At 44.8% G+C, this 25,692-nt stretch overlaps 1 protein-coding gene across 1 annotated transcript in view; it reads right to left on the bottom strand.

The window, feature by feature from the left end:
* Positions 1-416: 416 nt before the first annotated feature.
* The window catches only part of atrn (attractin), a 339,856-nt gene continuing 314,580 nt past the window's right edge, over positions 417-25,692 (bottom strand). The window contains exons 28-29 of the mRNA XM_078406639.1: positions 15,817-15,931; positions 417-7,883 (exon numbers count right to left, since the gene is read on the bottom strand). Coding sequence (XP_078262765.1) covers positions 7,759-7,883; positions 15,817-15,931 — 240 coding nt within the window. The 3' untranslated portion in view covers positions 417-7,758. The remainder of the gene's footprint in view (positions 7,884-15,816; positions 15,932-25,692) is intronic.

Here is a 25,692-nt window from a genome sequence, read left to right as displayed (position 1 = left end):
CAGGTTTGTAGGATAATTGGCTTGGCATCAATGTAAATTGTCCCGAATGTGTGTAGGATAGCGTTAGTGTGCTGGTCGACGCGGACTCGGTGGGCCGAAGGTCCTGTTTCCGCGCTGTATCGCTAAACTAAACTAAACACGGGGGATCACCCATGCATTTTTTTTTAACAACACAATACTTGGTGAAAAGTTAGATCAGCCATGATTGATCATATGGGTGGAGTAGACTTGATAGGCCGAATGGTCTAATTCTGCTCCTACAACATATGAACTTATAACGTGAGCATGCATTTATTTGAGTGCTTTGTGATCTTCAGTCCACTCAAAGCCTTTTACAGGCAACAAATATCTAATCGCTCTCGTAGTTGTAAGAGTATCACAAAGAGAACAATTTTTATTTCAGTGAAATTTCTTACTTTATTTACATATGTCGTACAGGTTTTTTTTTAGTGTATAGTATGGGTCTTTTTTTTCTCCCCACACGTTGAAATCTTCCATTATTTTCATTTCTATTCAAATTTCAACCATTAAATTAGATGTTATTTTACAATACAAAAATTATATGAAAAAGTGCAATCCTAAATTTTTCCCCCCCACCCCTCACAATCTCTCTCGTAGTGAAACAGTTTACAATACTTACTTGATATTTACATAACAGTGCAATCAATGCTAAATTATACATATTAACAAACTACTCATTTTATGCACATGGAATGAAGAGACAGGAAGAACATTCTTGGAGCAGCAGGTTAAGAGTTTGCAGAAAAACTTAAGATTCCATGACTTTATTTTTTGTTGCACAATTTGTGGTGCAGGATGAACATGATTCACAGGTCAGGGAAATGGTTCGGTGGAAAACAATGGTCCCAGGACTTCCGTCCAAGGTTTATTTTGCACGCAAAGTGTGAAGACTTAACACCTTTTATAGAAATTGGAGGGGAGGAGAGAACTTAGCATTATCTTCCCGAGCACCCATTTAATATGCACTTTTTGGTCGCCGTTTGTGGAGTAACAGCCTCAGTAAGCAAGGGTCTTGACTTTCTAGTTACTCGACAAGATGGAATTAACGGAATCAAGGGCTATGGGGGGAAAAGCAGGAACGGGGTACTGATTCTGGATAGTCATATTGAATGGCAGTGCTGACTCGAAGGGCCGAATGGCCTACTCCTGCACCTACTTTCTATGTTTAATCCAATGATCAAAATTGGCTTTAAAAAAAACACAACATGGAATCGGACATCTTCAGTCATTGTAGACCATAACCCTCAGGCTGCAAGTGATTGCCAGATTTTCTTTCAATGATAAATATAATTAAAACAATTTGAAACCTTCAGAACTTCCAAAATTCTCTTAAATCTATGTTGAACAGAAGGGCTATTTTGTACGTTGCTGAATTCTTTTGTTCCAATTCCTCATCATTACACTTCCCTATTGTTCCAAGTTGGCTGGCTGCTTTTAAAAAGAAATGTTGAAAGCAAAAGGTCCCACTTATTTGGCTATTTACTAGTTTCACTGTCGTCCCAGTGAGTTTCACTGTCTGCATAATTCATTATCACCTAGCCTGCAGCCAACAATGGACCATTGTGGGCTCCACCTTTCCTTGATCACCGTTTATTTTTGCATATCTTTCATTCATTTGTTCGATATCGCTGTCTATATCCGTCGTTTCCCTTTCCCCTGGCTCTCAGTCTGAAAAAGGGCCTCAACCCGAAATGCCACCTATTCCTTTTCTCCAGATATGCTGCCTGACCCGCTGAGTTACTCCAGCTTTTGTGTCTATCTTTGGCTACTTTCATTGTTCTTTTCCGCAAAGGTGAATTTGGGTTGTGGTTTGAGTCAAGCTGAGAATGGCTGCAAAAGGCTGATCCTATTGTGCTCCTTAACAATAGATAGATGTGTGACTATATTCGAATGATTGAACGCAACAAAGGAAAGGGCATCATCTACAAGACAGTGTATGTAGGTTTTCAATTGTTCACCACATTGTGTAGGAGTTTCATTAAAGTGTACTGTTTATAAAGCAGGTATTATCACTATCATTAACCACGCATCTAGAATCAGCTTTGTGCAAGTCACATTAATTTAGAACGCCTTTCAAATCAGATAGATCACCCTGGGTGTCAATCAGATGAACAAGTGGACAATTTTGGGAGCACAGTGGCGCAGCGGTAGAGTTGCTGCCTTAGAGCGCCAGAGACCCAAGTTCAATCCTGACCACTGGGTGCTGTCTGTACGGGGTTTGTACGTTCTCCCCGTGACCTGCGTGGGTTTTCCATGGGTGCTCTGGTTTCCCCCCACACTCCAAAGACGTACAAGTTTGTAGATTAATTGGCATTTGTAAAAATTGTAAATTGTCCCTAGTGTGTAGGATAGTCCTGGTGTGTGGGGATCGCTGGTTGGCGTGGACTCGGTGGGCCAAAGGGACTGCTTCCTCGCTGTATCTCTAAACTAAACTAGATTCTGTCTGGGAAAACTATGTCCAGCGGATGATGAAAAACTGAAACACAGGCAAGGATTGAGAAGAAAGGCCGATTGTTAAAAACTCATTATTCATTAGCCGTTTGAGCAGTTTAAGCCAATTAGTAAGGGGTGGGTGGAGTTCATGAGAAGTCACTACTGCAACACATTGTACAAACAGTGGCCCATGCAAAACATTCTGCAACATGTTCTCAGCTGTGTCATTTCAATACCCTAGTATAAAGACACTTTGCAACAACTTAAAAAGTGCTACTTAAGATTTTAAGGAATAAATACGTTAGCGCAGGCAGGAAAACATAATGCCACATTGAGGGGGGAAGGACCATTGATAGCCTTGGGTTGCATTTGCAACACAGATTATGCACCAGACTAATGACTTAAAGACTGACCCTGTGAATATTTCTGTTGTAAAAGAGTAAATGAGATGTCATGAGAGGAATAGATCAAGTAGACACACAGAGTCACTCGCCCGGAATAGGGGAATCAAGAACCAGAGGACATAGGTTTAAGGTGAGGGGGAACAGATTTAATAGGAACCTGAGGGGGAACCTTTTCACACAAAGGGTGATGGGTGTATGGAACGAGAAACAGGTACATGGATAGGATAGGTTTAGAGGGATATGGGCCAAACGCAGGCAGATGGGATTAGTGTAGATGGGACAGGTTGGCTAGTAGGGGCAAGTTGGGCCGAACGGCCTGTTTCAACACTGTTTGGCTCTACGACTCTCAATGGTGGGGTGAGAAACGATAGGCTCCAAAAACACACAAAGTGCACGAGGAACTCAGCAGGTTAGGCAGCATCTGGGGAGGAAATGGCCTGGCGGCATTGCAGGCTGGGACTTTTCTTCAGACTGACTGTTCCCCACCCCGAAACGTCACCTGTCCATTCCCTCTACAAATGCCGCCTGAACCTGCTGCGTTCCTCCAGCACTTTGTGCTTTGCACAAGGTTCCAGCATCTGCAGTTTCCCATCTCTCCAATGATCAACAGAACTCTGTCTCTGCATCAGTCATTTCTGCATTATGCCGAAGGGCCTGTTTCCATGCTCTTTCTCTAAACTAAACTCAAAGAGATGGTGAAGAAATGGCGATGGTACCAATAGAGAGAGAACTGATTCTGCATCATGGAAAACAAGCGGATCTCCAGTGGACTCAGTGAGAGAGAGAGAGAGGACCAAACATCATTCCATCTCCAGGCCGATGAATATGTTTTAGTTTTTGTTTAGAATCAGTTTAGAGATACAGCGCGGCCCTGCGATCCATGCCGACCAACGTTCACCCATACATTAGTACTACGTTATCCCACTTTTGCATCCTACACTTTAGGGGCAATTTACAGAACGCAATAAACCTACAGACACGCACGTCTTTGGGATGTGGGAGGAAACCGGAGCACCTGGAGGAAACCAACGTGGTCACACAGGGAGAACCGGCAAACTCCGCACAGACAGCACCCAAGGTCAGGATCCAACCCGGGTCTGTGGTGCTTTGAGGCAGCAGTTCTACCGCTGCGCTACTGTGCTCATTCATGGGTTCTGCATGATCCAGGAGCTTCTGATTGTAAATGTCAGAGTGCTGGAGTCTTAGTATTGCCCTTAAGACAACGACAGTTCAATATAGTCGCTACATTTGCAAGTGTGCCACGAGCAGTCATTTATTGGGAGGAGCACTGATGAATGGGGAGTGGATGAGAATTGTTACCTTTAAGGAAAAAGGTACGGTAAGCCCTCAGAATAATGGACCATATTGAGGGAAATGATGTTTCGTCATTGCGATTGTCCGCTATAACCAAGTGAGCGATTCGATTCAACCACCTAGCGGTCACTCCATGAATCAATGTGCTGCTTTCAAATTACAAAGTTCTTTTTAACGGACAAAAATGTATTTTTGATGCGACAAGCTAAAGGTACCAAGGGCTGTTTCTTACATTGTTTAATAGTCAAGTGCCAATTGAATCGATTGCTTGTCAATTGCAATGCCTCGTCAATTTCAAAGCCTTGCCAATTTCCATGCCTTGCCAATTTCCATGCCTTGTCAATTTCCATGCCTTGTCAATTTCAATGCCTTGTCAATTTCAATGCCTTGTCAATTTCAATGCCTTGTCAATTTCATGCCGTGTCAATTTCAATGCCGTGTCAATTTCAATGCCGTGTCAATTTCAATGCCGTGTCAATTTCAATGCCAGGTCAATTTCAATGCCTTGTCAATTTCAATGCCTTGTCAATTTCAATGCCTTGTCAATTTCAATGCCTTGTCAATTTCAATGCCTTGTCAATTTCAATGCCATGTCAATTGCAATAGCCTCTGCAGTGCAACTGGCCGCCTGTGTTCTTAGAGAGTCCGCTACAACCAAAATCCATTATAGAGAGGTCAGTAATAACGAGGGTTTACTGTGTTAGCTTGTGAACTAGACTGAAGCCACTCCAGGCTCTCTTCACCAACAGCTGGACACTGCAGACAGAGAATAAAGTGAAAAGCAAAGGGTTAAAATACTGCAACAAAGAAAAAAAGGTAATTATGCTTCCTGATAAAATACAATATTCAACATGTTCATTTCACCAGACAACTCGTTTGGTTTAGATCTTTCCGACTTCCCTTTCAGTTCAACTTTACTTCTCCACGAATGATTACAGATGTCAGCTGATGAATTTTCAAAGCCTCAGTATGAAACATAGTATTTAATAGATGTGACTACAGCATCCAGACAATAAAAGATCAAAGAATGTACTACATAAACAATTCATCAGACAAGTGTACATTATCAGATTGCTTGCGATGTATAGACAATGAGCTCAAATATTTCAGGCATCTTTGTTTCCCTCTGTTTACTCCACTGAATTTTTGGGAAGGATTTAGATTCCAGTTTTTACTCGTGTTGACAGGAAATCAGTGTTTTAGTGGCCATTGGATACTTTTGAGATGCCAAAGTTTGAAGCAACGTTTTGAAAGAAAAATGCCCTGACTCCGTATCTACATCAGTTGGTACAATCCTTGACAGCACAGTTGGACAAGGAGAGCTGAAATTGTAGCTCTGTAAGACATCTTGCCTTCTTTCTTTCCACCCTATTTCCCTGGCGCAAGTCAACTGGAGACAATATCTCCCCAGAGCTTAGGGTTTGTGCACTGACCTTTGATCTTGGGAGGAATCCTGAGTTGAATAAATCGAAATGATTGAGACCGGTACCCACAGCGAGCTGTTGGTGTTGCTGCAGAAACCTCTTGCATTAACCGCTTCCAACAGTTCAGGTCTCTCGCGCTGCTTGTGTTAATTATGAATCATTGCCATCTATGCAGCTTCAGAACGGAGCGAGTTCTGTACGTACATTTGATCCATCTTTGAGTGCTTTAATTCACCGTGTCAGATAGCCATCAGGTCACAGTCATAATTACATTCCTGGGTCATTTGAAACCCATGAATTAAGTAAGCTCCAGTTAAATGTTCCGATAATTCCGAGTCTTGAAATGGCAACATTAAATTGATTTATCATGCACTTTTGTTAGTTTTCCATTAGTAAAATGTAATATCAACAGCTCGACTCAAGGGAATGAATCTGAGGCAGTTGCTTACACTTAAAATCCGGAATTAATATTTCAGTGTCAGGAAATGCTGGAAGCATGCTCCGGAGTATCTGAGAGGAAAAAAAAGGTTTAACATTTTGGAGGCAAACTATCTTTGATAAAGAGACAATAATCGAGCTGAACATGATACTTGGGTCTGCAGAAGGGCCGGGCTTGACCATCTTCCATTTGGTCTCCCTGCAATTGCCGACCTGGTTGTGGGTTTCAAACATCTCCCGCTTCCATAGACTTGGGCCGTTTTACGTTTCCACTCCTTTGACCACAACATCGCTGGCTTGGCTAAAGTTCAGTTATTTAGCAGCAAAGAATGACCTGGAGATACTTCACGAGCATTCGGGGTCTCACCACCAGACCACAGTTTATATATATATATATCAAGATATATATATATATATATCAAGGCAAACAATATTGCTCACATCCATTAAAAGATAGCGCAACAGCACAGAAAACAAAAACACTGGATGCTTTCTTTCTCCGCCTCACTGCTAGTGTTTGAAAATGTTAAGGACGTGACACACAGCAGAGAGCATGCAAATCAGAGGAACAGATCCACCTGGTTATTTGTGCTAAAGCGGATAACGACAATGGACGATGGTCTTTTATTTTCCTGTTTCTCATGATAGCTTATATTGAGAACTTGATCAAGATATAATTTTGATCGAGCATCACTAGACATGCAAGCTACTTCCAGAAGTGAGCTGTTCCTCAGTGCCCTGGCGAGGGCAGCTATACCGTGATTAAGAGCCAAGCTGATGCAGACCATTTCTCTTCCTCAAGGCATCCTTAACTTTCGCTGTTTTGGGTAAATGTAAAATGTAAAGCCAATTTGTTTCGTTTTTTTTTTCCCGGGACAAAACATAATGAAAAATCAGCTTGCTTTCCATTTTGTACGTCTAACCTGTGAAATAAATAAATATACCCGGCCTCCTGCCCGTCTGAACCTGACTACCGAGAGAAGAACAAGAATCAGCTGATAGTGTTATTCCAATAAAATGTGTTTAGTTTTGCAGCTTCCTGAAAAGGTTTCTGGAGGCTATGAAAGTTGTAATTGAAGTTATCTTGGAAGACTACTGTTGACTTTATATATATAAACTGAGGTACGTTTATACACTTCTCTGTGTAGATGCAACCTGCGACCATTCTTAATCAGAGCTGGAATCCTGTGCAAGCCAAGCCAGATGGTCTTCACTTCCCTCCACCGCCCTCCTAAAGAGAGAACGGCAATCTGCTGCAATGTTCAGAACCAAGGAACGTCACGTCCATTAACATCCGCCACCGTGTGTCGTGAAATATATAAGAGTCCTTTCTGTCCTTTCGTCCAAAGTGCCTTGTGAAGAACCGAAGTGTTTGAAAGTCCAGACGCCGCCTTTGAACATAGTTTCCCCCGTTCCTCTGGGCAATTCTATCTCAATAGTTTTCACTAGGTGAACACAAAGGCAAAAGCAAAAAGGTGGGCTGATGAGGAAACTTGGTCTCGGAAACATAGACACTAGTACGTAATCTTCAGTAAGAAAGTGGCAGACATGCAGAGGGGGGGAGGGAAGCAGATGGAGATTTCTGTGTTTCTCAAAATGGTTTTAGTTTTTGTGTTTGGCCACAATCTCAGAACAGAAGTGGACCGGCCGCGGCTCCTCAAGCTAAGTTTTCTTGTTTAAAAAAAAAAAAAAGATTCGGGATTGACGAAGGAGGCTTCTGAGCGTCAGATGCAGGTGCCTGGCTGTGCAGGGGGAAGGTGTTTCCTATTCCGCATCGCTCCAGATTTCTCTTTGTGATCCAAGGACTTCTGTTGGGAAATATCTACCAATGCACTGGCTACAGCAAGACCTGTGGAAACGAGACACCAAAAAACAAAGCGTTAGTACGCCGAAAGGGCAGACATGGATAAAAACGTTGGCGTGACGGGTGCCCTTTAGGTTGTATAAGAAAATAACTGCAGATGCTGGTACCAATCGACCTCTGAACACAGTTGGTGTTAAAGTTCCTGTATAAAGTCGATATTGTCGGTGAGAATTCATCAAAGTCAGAAAACAAAAACATGCTAGCAATGTGGGATTTTCTTAGGCCATGGAGTCATAGTTATTGAACCATGCCCTTGTGGCTAAAGGGATCAGGGGGGTATGGAGAGAAGGCAGGTACGGGATACTGAGTTGGATGATCAGCCATGATCATATTGAATGGCGGTGCAGGCTCGAAGGGCCGAATGGCCTACTCCTGCACCTATTTTTTATGTTTCTATGCAGGACAGGTTCTTCAGCCCACCATGTCCATGCTGCCCTTTGAACCTATCTACACTAACCCCATTGACCTGTATTAAGTCCACAGGCTTCCATGCCTTGACTGTTCAGATACGTGTCCAGGTGATTTTTTAATGTTGTGAGAGTCTCTGCCTCCATCACCTTTTCAGATAGTGCCCTTTGGGTTGCTCAGTCGGAAAGGGCGCAGAGAAGATTTACTTTGTTTAGTTTAGTTTACTGTCACGTGTACCAAGGTACAGTGAAAAGCTCTTACAAGGATGTTACCAGGACTCGGAGGGGCCGGAGCTATAGGGAGAGGTTGGGCAGGCTGCGACTTTATTCCTTAGAGCGCAGGACGATGAGGGGTGATCTTATGGAGATGTACAAAATCATGAGAGGAATAGATAGGGTAAATGCAGAGTCTTTGACCAGAATTGGGGAATCAAGAACCAGAGGGCTTGGGTTTAAGATGAGGGGCAAAACATTTAATTGGAAACTGAGGGGCAACTATATTTTTTTACACAAAGGGTGGTAGGTACATGGAATGAGCTGTCGAAGGAGGCAATTGAGGCTGGTACTGTCGCAATGTTTAAAAAATATTGGGACAGGTACGTGGATAGGTCAGGTTCAGAGGGATATGGGCCAAACGCGGACAGGTGGGACTAGTGTGGATGGGGCCTGTTGGTCGGCGTGGGCAAGTTGGGCCGAGGGGCCTGTTTCCGCGCTGCGTGACTCTAGGTGGGACAGTGTGGATGGGGCCTGTTGGTCGGCGTGGGCAAGTTGGGCCGAGGGGCCTGTTTCCGCGCTGCGTGACTCTAGGTGGGACAGTGTGGATGGGGCCTGTTGGTCGGCGTGGGCAAGTTGGGCCGAGGGGCCTGTTTCCGCGCTGCGTGACTCTAGGTGGGACAGTGTGGATGGGGCATGTTGGTCGGCATGGGCAAGTTGGGCCGAGGGGCCTGTTTCCGCGCTGTGTGACTCTAGGTGGGACAGTGTGGATGGGGCCTGTTGGTCGGCGTGGGCAAGTTGGGCCGAGGGGCCTGTTTCCGCGCTGTGTGACTCTAGGTGGGACAGTGTGGATGGGGCCTGTTGGTCGGCGTGGGCAAGTTGGGCCGAGGGGCCTGTTTCCGTGCTGTGTGACTCTGTGAGGTGGAAGAGTGATTGCAGGTCTATTTCCCTCATCCATATTTTCAGATTTCCTGCCCTCGGTTAGATAATTAAAGAAAAGGCGTAAGAAGGGGATTCCCTCAGATGGATAAAATATTTGAGGATAGGTTAGAGGGCAAAGAGAGAAAAATAGGTTCCACCTTTACTCAAGCACAGCAGGAGAATTCAAGGAGGATTCCTTCTTTCCCATTCCTTCTCTCCCGAGATGCTGCCTGACCTGCTGAGTTACTCCAGCATTTTGTGAATAAATCAAGGAGGATATGCTGGGATGGAGGCTTGGATAGAGTGGATGTGGAGAGGATGTTTCCACTAGTGGGAGAGTCAGAGGGTGGTGAATCTGGGGAATTATTTGCCAGAGCAGGCTTTGGAGGCCAAGTCAGTGGATATATTTAAGGCAGAGATAGTTAGATTCTTGATTAGTACGGGTGTCAGAGGTTACGGGGAGAAGTCAGGAGAATGGGGTTAGGAGGGAGAGATAGATCATTCATGATTGAATGGCAGAGTAGATTTGATGGGCCGAATGGCCTAATTCCACTATCGCTTATGATCCTATGATGAGCATGGCAATCAGGGTTATAAGTTCATAAGTTCTAGGAACAGAATTAAGCCATTCGGCTTATCAAGACTACTCTGCCATTCAATCATGGCTAATCAATCTTTCCCTCTCAACGCCATTCTCCTGCCTTCTCCCCAAAACCCCTGACACCCATACAAATCAAGAATCTGCCAACCTTTGCCTTAAAAATATCCATTGACTTGGTCTCCACAGCCGTCTGCGGCAATGAATTCCACAGATTCTGACTAAAGAAATCCCTCCTGATCTTCTTTCTAAAGTTACGTTCTTTTATTCTGAGGCTGTGGCCTCTAGTCCTAGACTCTCTCACTGTTGGAAACATCCTCTCCACATTCACTTTATCCAGATCTGTCACTATTCGGAGCTCAGATGAGCAGATTTTCAGTCGACTGTATGAACAGAATTACGAGTAGACCCATTTGAACAAGAGATGTGGGGCACAGAGACGAAATGCCATATGTGAACTTTCTCTGCGAAGAAGGACATGGTGGCGTAACGGTTGAGCTAGTGCCTCACGGTGCCAGAGACCCAGGTTCAATCCTGACTACGGGTGCTGTCTGTACGGAGTTTGTACGTTCTCCCCATGACCTGCATGGGTTTTCGTCCCGAGGTCTATGGTTTCCTCCCACACACCAAAGACGTACAGGTTTGTAGGTTAATTGGCTTGGTAAAATTGGAAATTGTCCCTAGTGTGTGCAGGATAGCGTTAATGTGTGGGGATCGCTGGTCGGTACGGACTCGGTGGGCCAAAGGGCCTGCTTCCACGCTGTATCTCTAAGCTCAACTAAATGCCATTACATGAATTTACTAGGAGAAAATGAAAATTATGACCTTGTCAATGGTCAAAATGCACCTGCTGATCTTGTAACTTGGACACCTTCTCTCTCATTGCAAATAACAGTGAACAAGAGTTGACGTGACTTAGAGATGGAGACACTAGTGAGGCGGTCCTCCTAAAGTTATCATTCCCATTAAAGGAGGATGCTAACACTCAGGATCCTGTTCCTGGAAAGCCCAGAGGTGTAGATATACTCCAGATGAGACTCCACCAGTGTTTAGTTTAGTTAGAGCCCCGACCGCCCCGACGTGGCAACTTCAACAGCCTGACCGCGGGAGAAGACGGCAGGGGAAGAGAAAAGACATGCTGGCCTTCCATCACAGTGAGGAGGGACTGGAGGAGACTCACTGGGATGGATGTTTCTTTTGTTTGGTGTTAGTTTATGATTGTATGTGTTATTGCATTTTTATTGATTATTCTTATTGGTCTTATTGTTGAACTGCGGGTAATGTTTCATTTCACTACACATTTATGTGTATGTGACAAATAAACGACTATTGACTATTGAGTTTATTGTCACGTGTACCGAGGTACAGTGAAAAACTTTTGTTGCGTGCTATCCAGACAGTGGAAAGACGATACACGATTACACGGGTCTCTGGCGCTGCGAGGCAGCAACGCTACTGCCGCGCCTCCGTGCCACCCTGTAGAAATACTCGAGAACTTATTCGAGTCTGGGATGGTGAAAACAGGCGTGTAACTAAGGATTCAGTGCTGGCATCAGTACATCCGAGGACAACCCTTGGCCAGAAATCAGACAGGGTGAGTGAAGTAGAACAAAACAAATATTGATTTTTCTTTGAAACAGACTGTGAAACACTGTGGAGATCAAAAACAAATTTAGAGCATAATAATAATAATAATATATTCCTTTATTCGTCCCACACCGGGGAAATTTACAAAAAGAAGATATTATCTTCAAACGGCTTTAACCATCCCTTAATAGAATGAGATAATATACAATTTCTGAAAATGTGAAAAGCTCTGTGGTGAAGGTTTCTCGATGAATATGCCTTCAGTATGAAGATTAAGCTCTGCTTTATTATTTTATGAAAATGTGTTCATGCAAATAAAAAGTTGAATAGGGTGGCGCGGTGGCGCAGCAGTAGAGTTGCTGCCTTACAACACCAGAGACCCTGGTTCCATCCAGATTACGGGCGCTGTCTGTACGGAGTTTGTACGATCTCCCTGTGACCCATGGGTTTCTCTGGGTGCTCCGGTTTCAATGGTGCTTTATTTCAATGGTCACGATTGTAAGGTTTCCTTCCACATTCCAAATACATGCAGAGTTAAACTGTTGGTTAATTGGCCTATGTAAATTCTACCTAGTGTGTAGGATGGAACTAGTGTAGTTGGTCGGCGTGGACCCAGTGCAGCGGAGGATCTGATTCCATGCTGTATCTCTGAACTGACAGTCAGCAAACATACACCATCAGTTAGCTAGGCAAACATACCAGAACAAAAAAGGGCAGTGAAGAGTTGAAATGTAAAATATTGAAATTCAGAGTTTAAAAGGACCCTGTTGCAAAATAACATGACGATGAATTAGCAGACATTAACAGATCAGAGACACAGAGGGGTGCTAAGCCCCAGTTCCAGCAGCTTCTCAACCAGTCTGCTGGGGACTATTGTGTTGAATGCTGAACTAAAGTCAATGAACAGCATCCTCACATAGCCCCCCTGGCTGTCCAGATGAGAGAGAGCGGTGTGTAGAACCTGGGAGACCGCATCATCCGTGGACCTGTTCGGACGGTATGCGAACTGTAGTGGGTCCATGTTGCGAGGAAGGAGGGCGCAGATGTGCTTCTTGACTAGCCTCTCCAAGCATTTCATGACAACCGAGGTGAGGGCTACCGGTCGGTAGTCATTTAAACACGCTGGAGAGGCATTCTTTGGCACCGGTACAATGATGGATCTTTTGAAGCATGCAGGGACCACGGACTTTGCCAAGGAGAGGTTGAATATTGTGGTGAGCACTGGAGCAAGCTGAGTAGCACAAGACTTTAGTACTCGCCCAGATATACCATCTGGGCCTCCAGCTTTCCTCGTGTTCACACGCGTCAGAGCCCACCTCACCTCATGCTCGGACACCGAGAATGTGTGCACATCCCCGGCGGTGGATCCCCCTCCAGCCTCGCTAGCCAGCGCCCCTTCGGTGCTGTTTTTAGACGGCGAGCTGGTGGTGTTACCCGTCTCAAACCGTGCGTAAAAAGAGTTCAGGTCATCAGCTAAGGAGGAGCCGGCACTTCCGGTTGAGGGGGTGCTGGACCTGTAGCTAGTTATAGTCCGTAGCCCCTGCCAAAGGCGCCTGGTGTCCTGCTGCTCCATCTGTGACTCCATCTTGTCCCGGTACCTCTTTTTTGCATCCTTCACTGCCCTTCGCAGTCGGTAGGACTCTCCCTTGTAGTCGTCCATGTTGCCGGATGCCAGGCCGGAGTTGTAAGCAGCGGTGCGAGCATTCAAGGCCACGCGAATAGACCTGTCCACCCAGGGTTTTTGGTTAGGGAAGATACTGACCCTTACCGTGGGGATGATGGTATCGGCTATTGTGGCAATGAAGTCCGTAACCGCTTCCGCAAACTCATTTACGTCTCTGGAACTTGCTTGGAACATGTTCCAGTCGACTTCGCTCAGTGCATCTTGCAGCATGGCCTCTGAATGGTCAGCCCACCGCTTTACGTCCCTCGTCACTGTCGCTTCCCGTACTATCCGTTGTTTGTACTCCGGCAGCAGGAAAATGGCAGCGTGGTCAGATTTCCCAAAAGGAGGGAGAGAAACGGCCTTGTAGCCTTTCCTGAACGGCGTGTAGCAGTGGTCCAAAGTTCTTTCCCCCCTGGTGACACACGTGATGTGTTGGTAGAAGTTGGGCATGACCTTTTTGAGATTTCCCCTATTGAAGTCTCCAGCCACCAGCACAGCCGCATCAGGGTTCTTGTTTTGGTGTTGACACAACACATCGTGTAGGGTGGACAGTGCCACGTCGGTGTCCGCATGCGGTGGGATATAGACGGCTGTGATGATCACCGAGCTGAACTCCCGGGGTAGGTAGAATGGTCGGCATAGGATAGTTAGATGTTCCAGGTCCGGCGAGCAGGAACGAGAAAGCGTCTTAATATTCCCAGGATTACACCAGTTATTATTGGTCAAGAAGCAGACTCCTCCGCCCTTGGATTTCCCAGATTCTTTCGTTCTGTCCGCCCGGAAAACAGTGAAGGACTCCTGGACTTTCTCACTGCCAGGCCCCAAGTGGTCAGGATGGAGGAACACACATCTAGCTCCCTCACCCTGAACATAGGATCCCCCCAGGGCTGCGTCCTTAGCCCCCTACTGTACTCCCTGTACACACATGACTGTAGGGCCAGGTTCAGCTCAAACTCCATCATCAAGTTTGCTGATGACACTGTGGTGGTGGGCCGGATCTCCAACAACGATGAGAAGGCCTACCGGGAGGAGGTGGCTGATCTGGCACTCTGGTGTCAGGACAATAGCCTCCTCTTGAATGTCACTAAAACAAAGGAGCTGATTGTGGACTTCAGAAGGGCTAAACATCCAAGGACGTACACGCCACTGGAGATAAATGGGTCTATTGTGGATAGGGTGAGCAGTTTCAAATATTTGGGAGTCCGCATCGCAGAGGATCTGACGTGGGCAACGCACATTGCCGCACTGGTGGGTAAGGCTAAGCAGCGCCTTTACCACCTTAGACAACTGAGGAAATTCAGAGTGTCGCTGAGGATCCTTCATTGCTTCTACTCTGGGGCTGTAGAGAGCATCCTGTCCGGCAACATTACAGTCTGGTTTGGGAACAGCTCTGCCCAGGACAGGATGGCCCTGCAGAGAGTAGTGCGTTCGGCAGAACGCACCATGGGAACTACACTCGTCCCCCTGCAGGACCTATACATCAGGAGGTGCAGATCCAGAGCAAGCAAGATCATGAGGGACCCCTGCCACCCCAGTAACGGACTGTTCCAGATGCTACGGTCAGGCAAACGCCTCCGCTGTCACGCTGTGAAAACGGAGAGGATGAGACGGAGCTTCTTCCCACAGGCCATCAGGACTGTCAACTTTGATAACCCCAGAGACTAAATTCTTGTCGACACTTTTTGTGCTATGTTTAGTAACTTATTAACTTTATTTATATGCTGAAACTGTAATTATTTTTGTGCACAACCCGCAGGCATTGCCACTTTCATTTCACTGCACATCGAGTATGTGTATGTGACAAATAAATTTGACTTGACTTGACTTGACTTGAAATTGTTAAATAGGTCATGCTTTGCATCAAAAGCCAGCGAGATTGGCAGGGTTTTTATCATGCAAGGGTATCAAGGAGTTGTGGATCAGAGATGGATGAGGCAGTGTTGGGATACAGAGGGGAAATCACAGCAGATGAAATATATTTTTTTGGTCTTTAAAACATGTATGTTTATTTCTATCTCTATGCTAATAAAATAATCAGAAATCTTTTAACTTCCACCCCAGTCAAAGATCATGCTGGATAGCACAACGCCTTTATGGTTTCCTTGCACCATAAACCGTGACACCTTATACAGCCTATGTCTTTGATTTCAGTATTTAGATTACGTTAGAGAAACAAGGCGGAAACAGGCCCTTTGGCCCACCGTGGCCGTGCTGACCAGCGATCTCTGTACACTACACCCCATGGACAATTTACAGAAGCTAATTAACCTACAAAGCTGCACATCTTTGGAGTGTGGGAGGAAAGCAGAGCACTCGGAGAAAACCCACACGGCCACAGGGAGAACATACAAACTCCGTACAGACAGCGCCCGTCGTCAGGAGCTAACCCGGGTCCCTGGCGCTGTTAGCCAGCAACTCTACCGCTGTGCCACCGTGCTGCCCACTGTCTGGCAAGTGGCAGAAATGGGTTAAAACATACCCAGGACATAAAGTTTGTGACAAATTAAGTGGAATATAGTCACTAACCTGACTGTCCTGGCGGTGGGATTCCTCCCAATCCTCTTGGTAGTCGTACAAATATCGATAGGATAGCTGCTTTATTGCCAAAACATGGCTCTAATGCTATGGGTTTCGGGATACTCTGCAAGAGAAATTGAAATCATTTAGTTTACAGGCGACCACTCTTAAAACAGGCTGTGAGAACAGAACTATCAAGGGTACGGGAAAGAATTCCAAAGTTAAACACGCAAAGCTGGAGTAACTCAGCGGGTCAGGCAGCATCTCTGGAGAAGGAATAGGTGGCTTTTCCGGTCGAGACCCTTCTTCAGACTTCAGCCAAATAATCCCATCCTTATGCCGTTGATAGAGTCTAAAGCATATTGTTTTGCAAAGGAGCCTTCTGCCACTAGATCAACTTATATTTAAAAAAAGTTACATGTGGCATCATTTGTTTTCTTCAAGAATTAAACATTCTACTTTGGAGAAAACTACACCTTAGAAGAGAACGCACAGTACAGCAGAGGTACAGGCCCTTCGGCCCACAATGTCTATGCCAAACTTAATGCCGCACATAATCCATATCCCTCCATTCCCAGGGAACACATTGTATGGAAATACAGCGGGTGAACAAGAACAAGACAAATCTTGGTGCCAAATTTTGCCTGACAACCGTTAGACTTTAGATGTACAATACAATGTGGAAACAGGCCCTTCGGCCCACCGAGACCACGCCAACCAACGGTCACCCCATTTTACAACATAATTTTTACCAAAGCCAATTAACCAACAAACCTGTATGTCTTTGGAGTGTGGGAGGAAAGTGGAGCGCCTGGGGAAAACCCACACGGTCACAGGGAAACCGTAGAAACTCTGTACAGGCAGCACCTGTCGTCTGGCGCTGTAAGGCAGCAACTCTACCGCTGTGCCACCGTGCCACATTTAATCCTGGTTAACCAACTTTTTGCAAAAGGAGTTACAGCACCTTAACTTGCTGCAAATCTTGCTGCAAGTCCAATGTCCACAATGGGGTAGAGATGAATTGGACAGTACCCTAGCTTATGGAAGGGTCGTTCAGAAGACTGATAACAGAAGGGAAGATGCTGTTCCTGAGTCTGGTGGTGCGCAGTTTCATGATTCTGTACCTTCTGCCGGGTGGGAGCAGGGAGAAGGAGGAATGACCGGGGTGGGACAAGTCTTAAAGTAGGATATTGTTATCATCAATATTTGTTAAAGTAGGAAGAAGATCCTTTTGAATCCAAGGCAACTACATCATCGACAATGGTGTCCAACAATTTTTTTAGAACGTATTTCCAAACAACCAGTTAACATTTCAAATACACATTGTAAGTAATATGATCCCAGATTGTTTGCATTTTGGATTAAATTAAATGATGAATATAATGTGGCATGAAGATTATTTTTTAAAGTATGCACATCTCGGTCAACATAGATAAAATCTCATTTGGTACATACTACACCACTTAGGTAGCTCAAGTTACCTATTCTTTTCAACTCAGCTACTTATTCTAAACAGAGAGCAAATATGTAATACTGCTATTAATTAGTTTGAGGAGGCGGCAGGCTACAAATCACAGACTTTTTTAGTAACAGTCAAAACATATCAAATGTTATATAGTTACTACAAGGTATATAGGTTGGGGGCGGCACGGTGGCGCAGTGGTAGAGTTGCTGCCTTACAGCGCCAGAGACCCGGGTTCAATCCTGACTACGGGTGCTGTCTGTACGTTCTCCCTGTGACCACCTGGGTTTCCTTCAGGATCTTCGGTTTCCTCCCACACTCTAAAGATGTCCGGGTTTGTGGGTGAACTGGCTTGGTATAAATGTAAATTGTCCCTAGATTTATTCACAAAATGCTGGAGTAACTCAGCAGGTCAGGCAGCATCTCGGGAGAGAAGGAATGGGTGACGTTTCGGGTCGAGACCCTTCTTCAGTCTGAAGAAGGGTCTCGACCCGAAACGTCACCCATTCCTTCTCTCCCGAGATGCTGCCTGACCTGCTGAGTTACTCCAGCATTTTGTGAATGAATCGATTTGTACCAGCATCTGCAGTTATTTTCTTATATAAATTGTCCCTAGTGTGTGTAGGAGAGTGTTAATGTGCGGGGATCGCTGGTCGGCGTGGACTTGGTGGGCCGAAGGGCCTGTTTCCGTGCTGTATCGCTAAACTAAACTATTATCAATTGTCCAAATCATACTGACCGACATGTGAACGAAAGAGATGTTGAACAGTCACCACAAATGCAGTTGACAAGCAATGCTCTTTGTGTGCAATACAAAAGGCAGTGCTCTTCTGACCACACAATTGCCTTTTGTTGGTTATCTCCGCTCTGGGTATTGCACATCTGCTGCCTATTATGAGAGAGTTTGCTTCCAAGTCAATCATACACTTGGTGCCAAACAAGTTTTTTTTCTGGTTCTTGTTTGTCCAACGGCATAATAATCCAGAAGGGAACTCCACAGAGGCAAGAAACATAGATAGAAACAGAGAAAATGGGTGCAGGAGGAGGCCATTTGGCCCTTTGAGCCAGCATCACCATTCATTGTGATCATGGCTGATCATCCACACTCAGTAACCTGTGCCTGCCTTCTCTCCATACCCCTTGATTCCACTAACCCCTAGAGCTCTATCTCACTCCTTTAAATTCATCCAATGAATTGGCCTCCACTGCCTTCTGTGGCAGAGAATTCCACAAATTCACAACCCTCTGGGTGAAAAAGTTTCATCTCACCTCAGTTTTAAATGGCCTCCCCTTTATTCTGAGACTGTGGCCCCTGGTTCTGAAATCTCCCAACATTGGGAACAGTTTTCCTGCATCTAGCTTGTCCAGTCCTTTTATAATTTTATATGTCTCTATACGATCACCTCTGGGCTTGTATTCACTGGAGTTCAGAAGGATGGATCTTTTAGAAACATATAAAATTATAAAAGGACTGAACAAGCTAGATGCAAGAAAAATGTTCCCAATGTTGGGCGAGTCCAGAACCAGGGGCCACAGTCTTAGAATAAAGGGGATGCCATTTAAAACTGAGGTGAGAAAAAACCTTTTCACCCAGAGAGTTGTGAATTTGTGGAATTCTCTCAGAGTTTAGAGATACAGCGCAGAAACAGGCCCTTCGGCCCACTGAGTTTGCGCCAGCCAGCGGTCCCCGCACACTAATGCTATCCTACACACACGAGGGACAATTTACAATTATACCAAGCCAATTACTTTTCAAACCTTCTATGTCTTTGGTGTGTGGGAAGAAACTGGAGATCCCGGAGAAAATCCACACAGGTCACAGGGAGAACGTACAAACTCCGTACAGACAAGCGCCTGTACTCAGAATTGAACCTGGGTCTCTGGCACTGTAGCAAATCTGCCGATGCGCCACCGTGCCGCCCTTGTAATGAAAGTAATGAGACATGCCTGTCCAGGATGGTGAGGCAAAAATGGCCAGTCTTGTTACCACGGAAAGAATGACCACGTTTTGTAAAGATGGAAAATTCAATTTCAACTCCTGCAGGCTGTCTAAATGAAAGATAAGATGTTCCTTAAGTTTGAGTTGGACTTTGTTCGAGTCATAGAGCTGCACGGCAAGGAAGCAGGCTCGTTGGTCCACCTTTTGCATGCCAACCAAGCTGGCTTTCTGGGCTAGTGCCATTTGTCTGCATTTGGCCCACATCCTTGGTTGTAAACAGTGAAGAGGCCTCAAACACAGAGGTCAGAATGGAAATGGGAAGGTGCATTAAACTGGCTGGGTCGCTCCTACAGACGGAACGCAGGTGTTTCACAAAGTGATCTGTTGTTTGGTTTCTCCAATGTAGACAGAGATAGAAAGCTTAGTAACATGGCATCAAGGCAATACCCTCCCCCTCAATGCCAACAAGAGGAAGGAGCTATTTGTCGACCATAGGAAGCGTGGTGGAGTACATGTCCCAATCGGCATCAATGGTGCTGAAGGGGAAACTGTTCAAAGCTTCAAGCTCCTTGCCGTGAATATTACCAACAATCTGTCGTGGACAAAGCACACTGAAGCAACAGCCTCTACATCCTCAGGAGACTGAGGCTATAGGCATGTCTCCAATGATTCACACACACTTCCACAGATGCACTGTAGAAAGCATACTGTCAGGCTGCATCACAGCTTGGCATGGGAACAGCTCTGGTCAATAGACAATAGACAATAGGTGCAGGAGGAGGCCATTCGGCCTTTCGAGCCATTCAATGTGATCATGGCTGATCATTCTTAATTCAGTACCCCGTTCCTGCCTTCTCCCCATACCCCCTGACTCCGCTATCCTTAAGAGCTCTATCCAGTTCTCTCTTGAATGCATTCAGAGAATTGGCCTCCACTGCCTTCTGAGGCAGGGAATTACACAGATTCACAACTCTCTGACTGAAAAAGTTTTTCCTCATCTCAGTTCTAAATGGCCTACCCCTTATTCTTAAACTGTGGCACCTTGTTCTGGACTCCCCCAACATTGGGAACATGTTTCCTGTCTCTAACGTGTCCAACCCCTTAATAATCTTATACGTTTCGATAAGATCTCCTCTCATCCTTCTACATGGTGAAACCTAAATGTATAAAAATACCCTTTAATAAAATCTGACAATGTGCACATGTGATTTTTTTCTATTACAAATCTCAAATTATGGAGTACAGAGGCAAATAAATAAATGATGCGTCTTTGTCCCAAACATTATGGAGGGCACTGTATATCTCCCTCCTAACCTCATTCTCCTGCCTCCTCCCCATAAAATCTATATCTCTGCCTTAAAAATATCCACTGACTTGGCCTCCGCAGTCTTCTGTGGCAAAGAATTCCACAGATTCACCATCCTCTGACTAAATAAATTTCTCCTCATCTCCTTCCTAAAAGACCGTCCTAAAAGCGTCTTTTAAATGATTTTCATAAGTTAATAAGTTATAGGTGCAGAATTAGGCCATTCGGCCCATCAAATCTACTCGGCCATTCAATCATGGCTGATCTATCTTTTCCTCTCGACCCCATTCTCCTGCTTTCTCCCTATTATCTCTGACACCTGTACTCATCAAGAATCTGTCAATCTCTGCCTTAAAAATACCCAATGACTTGGCCTCCACAGCCGTCCATGGCAATGAATTCCACAGATTCACCACCCTCTAACTAAGGCAATTTCTCCTCATCTCATTTCTAAAGATGCATCATTTTATTCTGTGGCAGTGCCTTCTGATCCTAGACTCTCCCATTAGTGGAAACATCCTCTTCACATCCACTCTACCCAGGCCTTTCAATATTCGTTAAGATTTTATAGTATCAGCCTCAACTACTTCCTCTAGCAGCTCGTTCCATATATCCACCGCCACCTCTGACTGAAAGTGTTGACCCTTCGGTTTCAGTTTAGTTCATTGTCACGTGTACCAAGGTACAGTGAAAAGCTTTCGTTGCGTGCTAACCAGTCAGCAGAAAGACAATACATGATTACAATCGTGCCATTTACAGTGTATAGATACTTGATAAAATGTTGCTGTAGGAATAGAGATTTAAGAGTGTGGAGCAATTGTAATAAGAGTTTGTAGATCTGCTTCTGTGGCTAGCACACAAATAGTCGCCTATGTTGGGCGCCATCTCCCATTAAATTTTTCCCCTCACAATAGACAATAGGTGCAGGAGGAGGCCATTCGGCCCATCAGGCCAACACCGCCATTCAATGTGATCATGGCTGATCATTCTCAATCAGTACCCTGTTCCTGCCTTCTCCCCATACCCCCTGACTCCGCTATCCTTAAGAGCTCTATCCAGCTCTCTCTTGAATTCATTCAGAGAATTGGCCTCCACTGCCTTCTGAGGCAAAGAATTCCACAGATTCACAACTCTCTGACTGAAAAAGTTTTTCCTCATAACATATAACATATAACATATAACAACTACAGCATGGAAACAGGCCTGTCCGGCCCTACCAGTCCACGCCGACCATTCTCCCTGACCTAGTCTCATCTACCTGCACTCAGACCATAACCCTCCAATCCCCTCCTATCCATATACCTATCCAATTTACTCTTAAATAATAAAATCGAGCCAGCCTCCACCACTTCCACCGGAAGCCCATTCCATACAGCCACAACCCTCTGAGTAAAGAAGTTCCCCCTCATGTTACCCCTAAACCTTTGTCCCTCAATTCTGAAGCTATGTCCCCTTGTTGGAATCTTCCCCACTCTCAAAGGGAAAAGCCTACCCACGTCAACTCTGTCCGTCCCTCTCAAAATTTTAAAAACCTCTATCAAGTCCCCCCTCAACCTTCTACGCTCCAAAGAATAAAGACCCAACCTGTTCAACCTCTCTCTGTAGCCTAAGTGCTGAAACCCAGGCAACATTCTAGTAAATCTCCTCTGTACCCTCTCCATTTTGTCGACATCCTTCCTATAATTTGGCGACCAGAACTGCACACCATACTCCAGATTCGGCCTCACCAATGCCCTGTACAATTTCAACATTACATCCCAACTTCTATACTCGATGCTCTGATTTATAAAGGCAAGCATACCAAACGCCTTCTTCACCACCCTATCCACATGAGATTCCACCTTCAGGGAACAATGCACAGTTATTCCCAGATCCCTCTGTTCCACTGCATTCCTCAATTCCCTACCATTTACCCTGTACGTCCTATTTTGATTTGTCCTACCAAAATGCAGCACCTCACACTTATCAGCATTAAACTCCATCTGCCATCTTTCAGCCCACCCTTCCAAAAGGCCCAAGTCTCTCTGTAGACTTTGAAAATCTACCTCACTATCAACTACTCCACCTATCTTAGTATCATCTGCATATTTACTAATCCAATTTGCCACACCATCATCCAGATCATTAATGTAAATGACAAACAACAGTGGACCCAACACAGATCCTTGGGGCACTCCACTAGACACTGGCCTCCAACCTGACATACAATTGTCAACCGTTACCCTCTGGTATCTCCCATTCAGCCATTGTTGAATCCATCTTGCAACCTCACTATTAATACCCAACGATTTAACCTTCTTAATCAACCTTCCATGTGGAACCTTGTCAAATGCCTTACTGAAGTCCATATAGACAACATCCACAGCCTTGCCCTTATCAATTTCCCTGGTAACCTCTTCAAATAATTCAAGAAGATTAGTCAAACATGACCTTCCAGGCACAAATCCATGTTGACTGTTTCTAATCAGGCCTTGATTATCCAAATAATTATATATATTGTCCCTAAGTATCTTTTCCATTAATTTTCCCACCACAGACGTCAAACTAATAGGTCTATAATTGCTAGGTTTACTCTTAGAACCTTTTTTAAACAAAGGCACAACATGCGCAATGCACCAATCTTCCGGCACCATCCCTGTTTCTAATGACGTTTGAAATATTTCCGTCATAGCCCCTGCTATTTCTGCACTAATTTCCCTCAATGTCCTAGGGAATATCCTATCAGGACCTGGAGACTTATCCACTTTTATATTCTTCAAAAGTGTCCGTACCTCCTCTTCTTTAATCCTCCTAATTTCCATCACTACTCTACTTGTTTCGCTTACCTCACATAATTCAATATCCTTCTCCTCGGTAAATACCGAAGAAAAGAAATTGTTTAATATCTCCCCCATTTCTTCCGGCTCAGCACATAGCTGTCCACTCTGACTCTCTAATGGACCAATTTTACCCCTCACTATCCTTTTGCTATTGACATATCTGTAGAACCCCTTGGGGTTTACTTTTACATTACTTGCCAAAGCAGCCTCATATCTTTTTTTCGCTTTTCTAATTTCCTTTTTAAGATTCCTTTTACATTCCTTATATTCCTCAAGAACCTCATTTACTCCCTGCCGCTTATATTTATTGTATATCTCCCTCTATTTCCGAACCAAGTGTCCAATTTCCCTGGAAAACCACGGCTCTTTCAAATTATTATTCTTTCCTTTCCACCGAACAGGGACATAAAGACTCTGTACTCTCAAAATTTCACCTTTAAATATCCTCCATTTCTCTATTATATCCTTTTCATAAAACAACAATTTCCATTTCACTCCTTTTAAATCCTTTCTCATCTCCTCAAAATTAGCCTTTCTCCAATCCAAAATCTCAACCCTTGGTCCAGATTTGACCTTCTCCATAATGATATTGAAATTAATGGCATTATGATCACTAGACCCAAAGTGCTCCTCAACACATACCTCCGTCACCTGACCCATCTCATTTCCTAACAGGAGGTCCAACACTGCCCCTTCTCTGGTAGGCACCTCTACGTATTGCTGCAAAAAACTATCCTGCACACATTTTACAAACTCCAAACCATCCAGCCCTTTAACAGAATGTGATTCCCAGTCTATATACGGAAAATTGAAATCACCCACAATCACCACTCTGTGCTTACTACTAATATCTGCTATCTCCTTACATATTTGCTCTTCCAATTCTCGTTCCCTATTTGGCGGTCTATAATACACCCCTATAAGTGTTGCTAAACCTTTCTCATTTCTGAGTTCCACCCAAACAGCCTCCTTAATCGAGCCTTCTAGTCTGTCCTGCCAAAGCACTGCTGTGATATCCTCCCTGACAAGCAATGCAACACCCCCACCTCTTGCCCCTCCGATTCTATCACATCTGAAACAATGAAATCCTGGAATATTTAATTGCCAATCGCAACCCTCCTGCAACCATGTTTCACTGATCGCCACAACATCATACTTCCAGATGTCAATCCAGGCTCTAAGCTCATCCACCTTTCTTACAATGCTCCTAGCATTAAAATATACACATTTAAGGGACCCATCATTTCTTATTCTCAGTTTATTTCTTTTCCCTTCTTTCTCTCCTACATATTGGGTCTGAGTGTTTCCCTTTTCTGCCTCCTGCCTCACACACTGCCTATTAGCTATCTGTGTTTGAGTCCCTCCCCCCAACCGTACTAGTTTAAAGTCTCCGCAGTTATTTTAGCAAATCTCCCCGCCAGGATATTGGTTCCCCTCGGGTTCAGATGCAACCCGTCCTTTTTGTACAGGTCATACTTCCCCCAGAAGAGGTCCCAATGATCCAGAAACTTGAAACCCTGCTCCCTGCACCAGTTCCTCAGCCACGTATTTATCCTCCACCTCACTCCATTCCTATTCTCACTATCGCGTGGCACAGGCAGTAAGCCTGAGATTATTACTAAATGGCCTACCCCTTATTCTTAAACTGTGGCCCCTTGTTCTGGACTCCCCCAACATTGGGAACATGTTTCCTACCTCTAACGTGTCCAACCCCTTAATAATCTTATACGTTTCGATAAGATCTCCTCTCATCCTTCTAAATTCCAGTGTATACAAGATGCAAGAAATCAAAGAGCTGTGTTCAAAGGAACTGCAGGTGCTGGTTTACACCAAAGGTGTACACAAAATGCTGGAGTAACTCAGCGGGACAGGCAGCATCTCTGGAGAGAAGGAATGGGTGACATTTCAGGACAAGACCGTTCCTCAGGCTTTTCCTTTTTTCTCCAGAGATGCTGAGTTACTCCAGCATTTTGTGTCACCGATTCCTTTTCTCCAGAGATGCTGCCTGACCCGCTGAGTTACTCCAGCATTTCGTGTCACCGATTCCTTTTCTCCAGAGATGCTGCCTGACCCGCTGAGTTACTCCAGCAATTTGTGCCTGTCTTCGGTGTTAACGGGCATCTGCGGTTCCTTCCCACACACAATGAAGTGATCCTGTGTAGATTTATAGATTGCGGCATCATTTTTCTCTGAAAAGCCCGCAATATTCCAGTTGCCACAGCACAAAAAAATGATGCTGGAAGTATACAGAAGAGAGCATACGCTGAAGAAATGACAACAGTCGCAGAGGCAATGTAAAATATGGCAACTTGAGTAGCCTTCTTACAATGTGGGCACTAACTGACTGGAATGATCTGTG

This window comes from Rhinoraja longicauda, chromosome 1 (genome assembly GCF_053455715.1).
Source record: "Rhinoraja longicauda isolate Sanriku21f chromosome 1, sRhiLon1.1, whole genome shotgun sequence".
NCBI lineage: Eukaryota > Metazoa > Chordata > Chondrichthyes > Rajiformes > Arhynchobatidae > Rhinoraja > Rhinoraja longicauda.
Note: the sequence above shows the minus strand (reverse complement) of the source record. Positions and strands in the feature narration are given on the sequence as shown.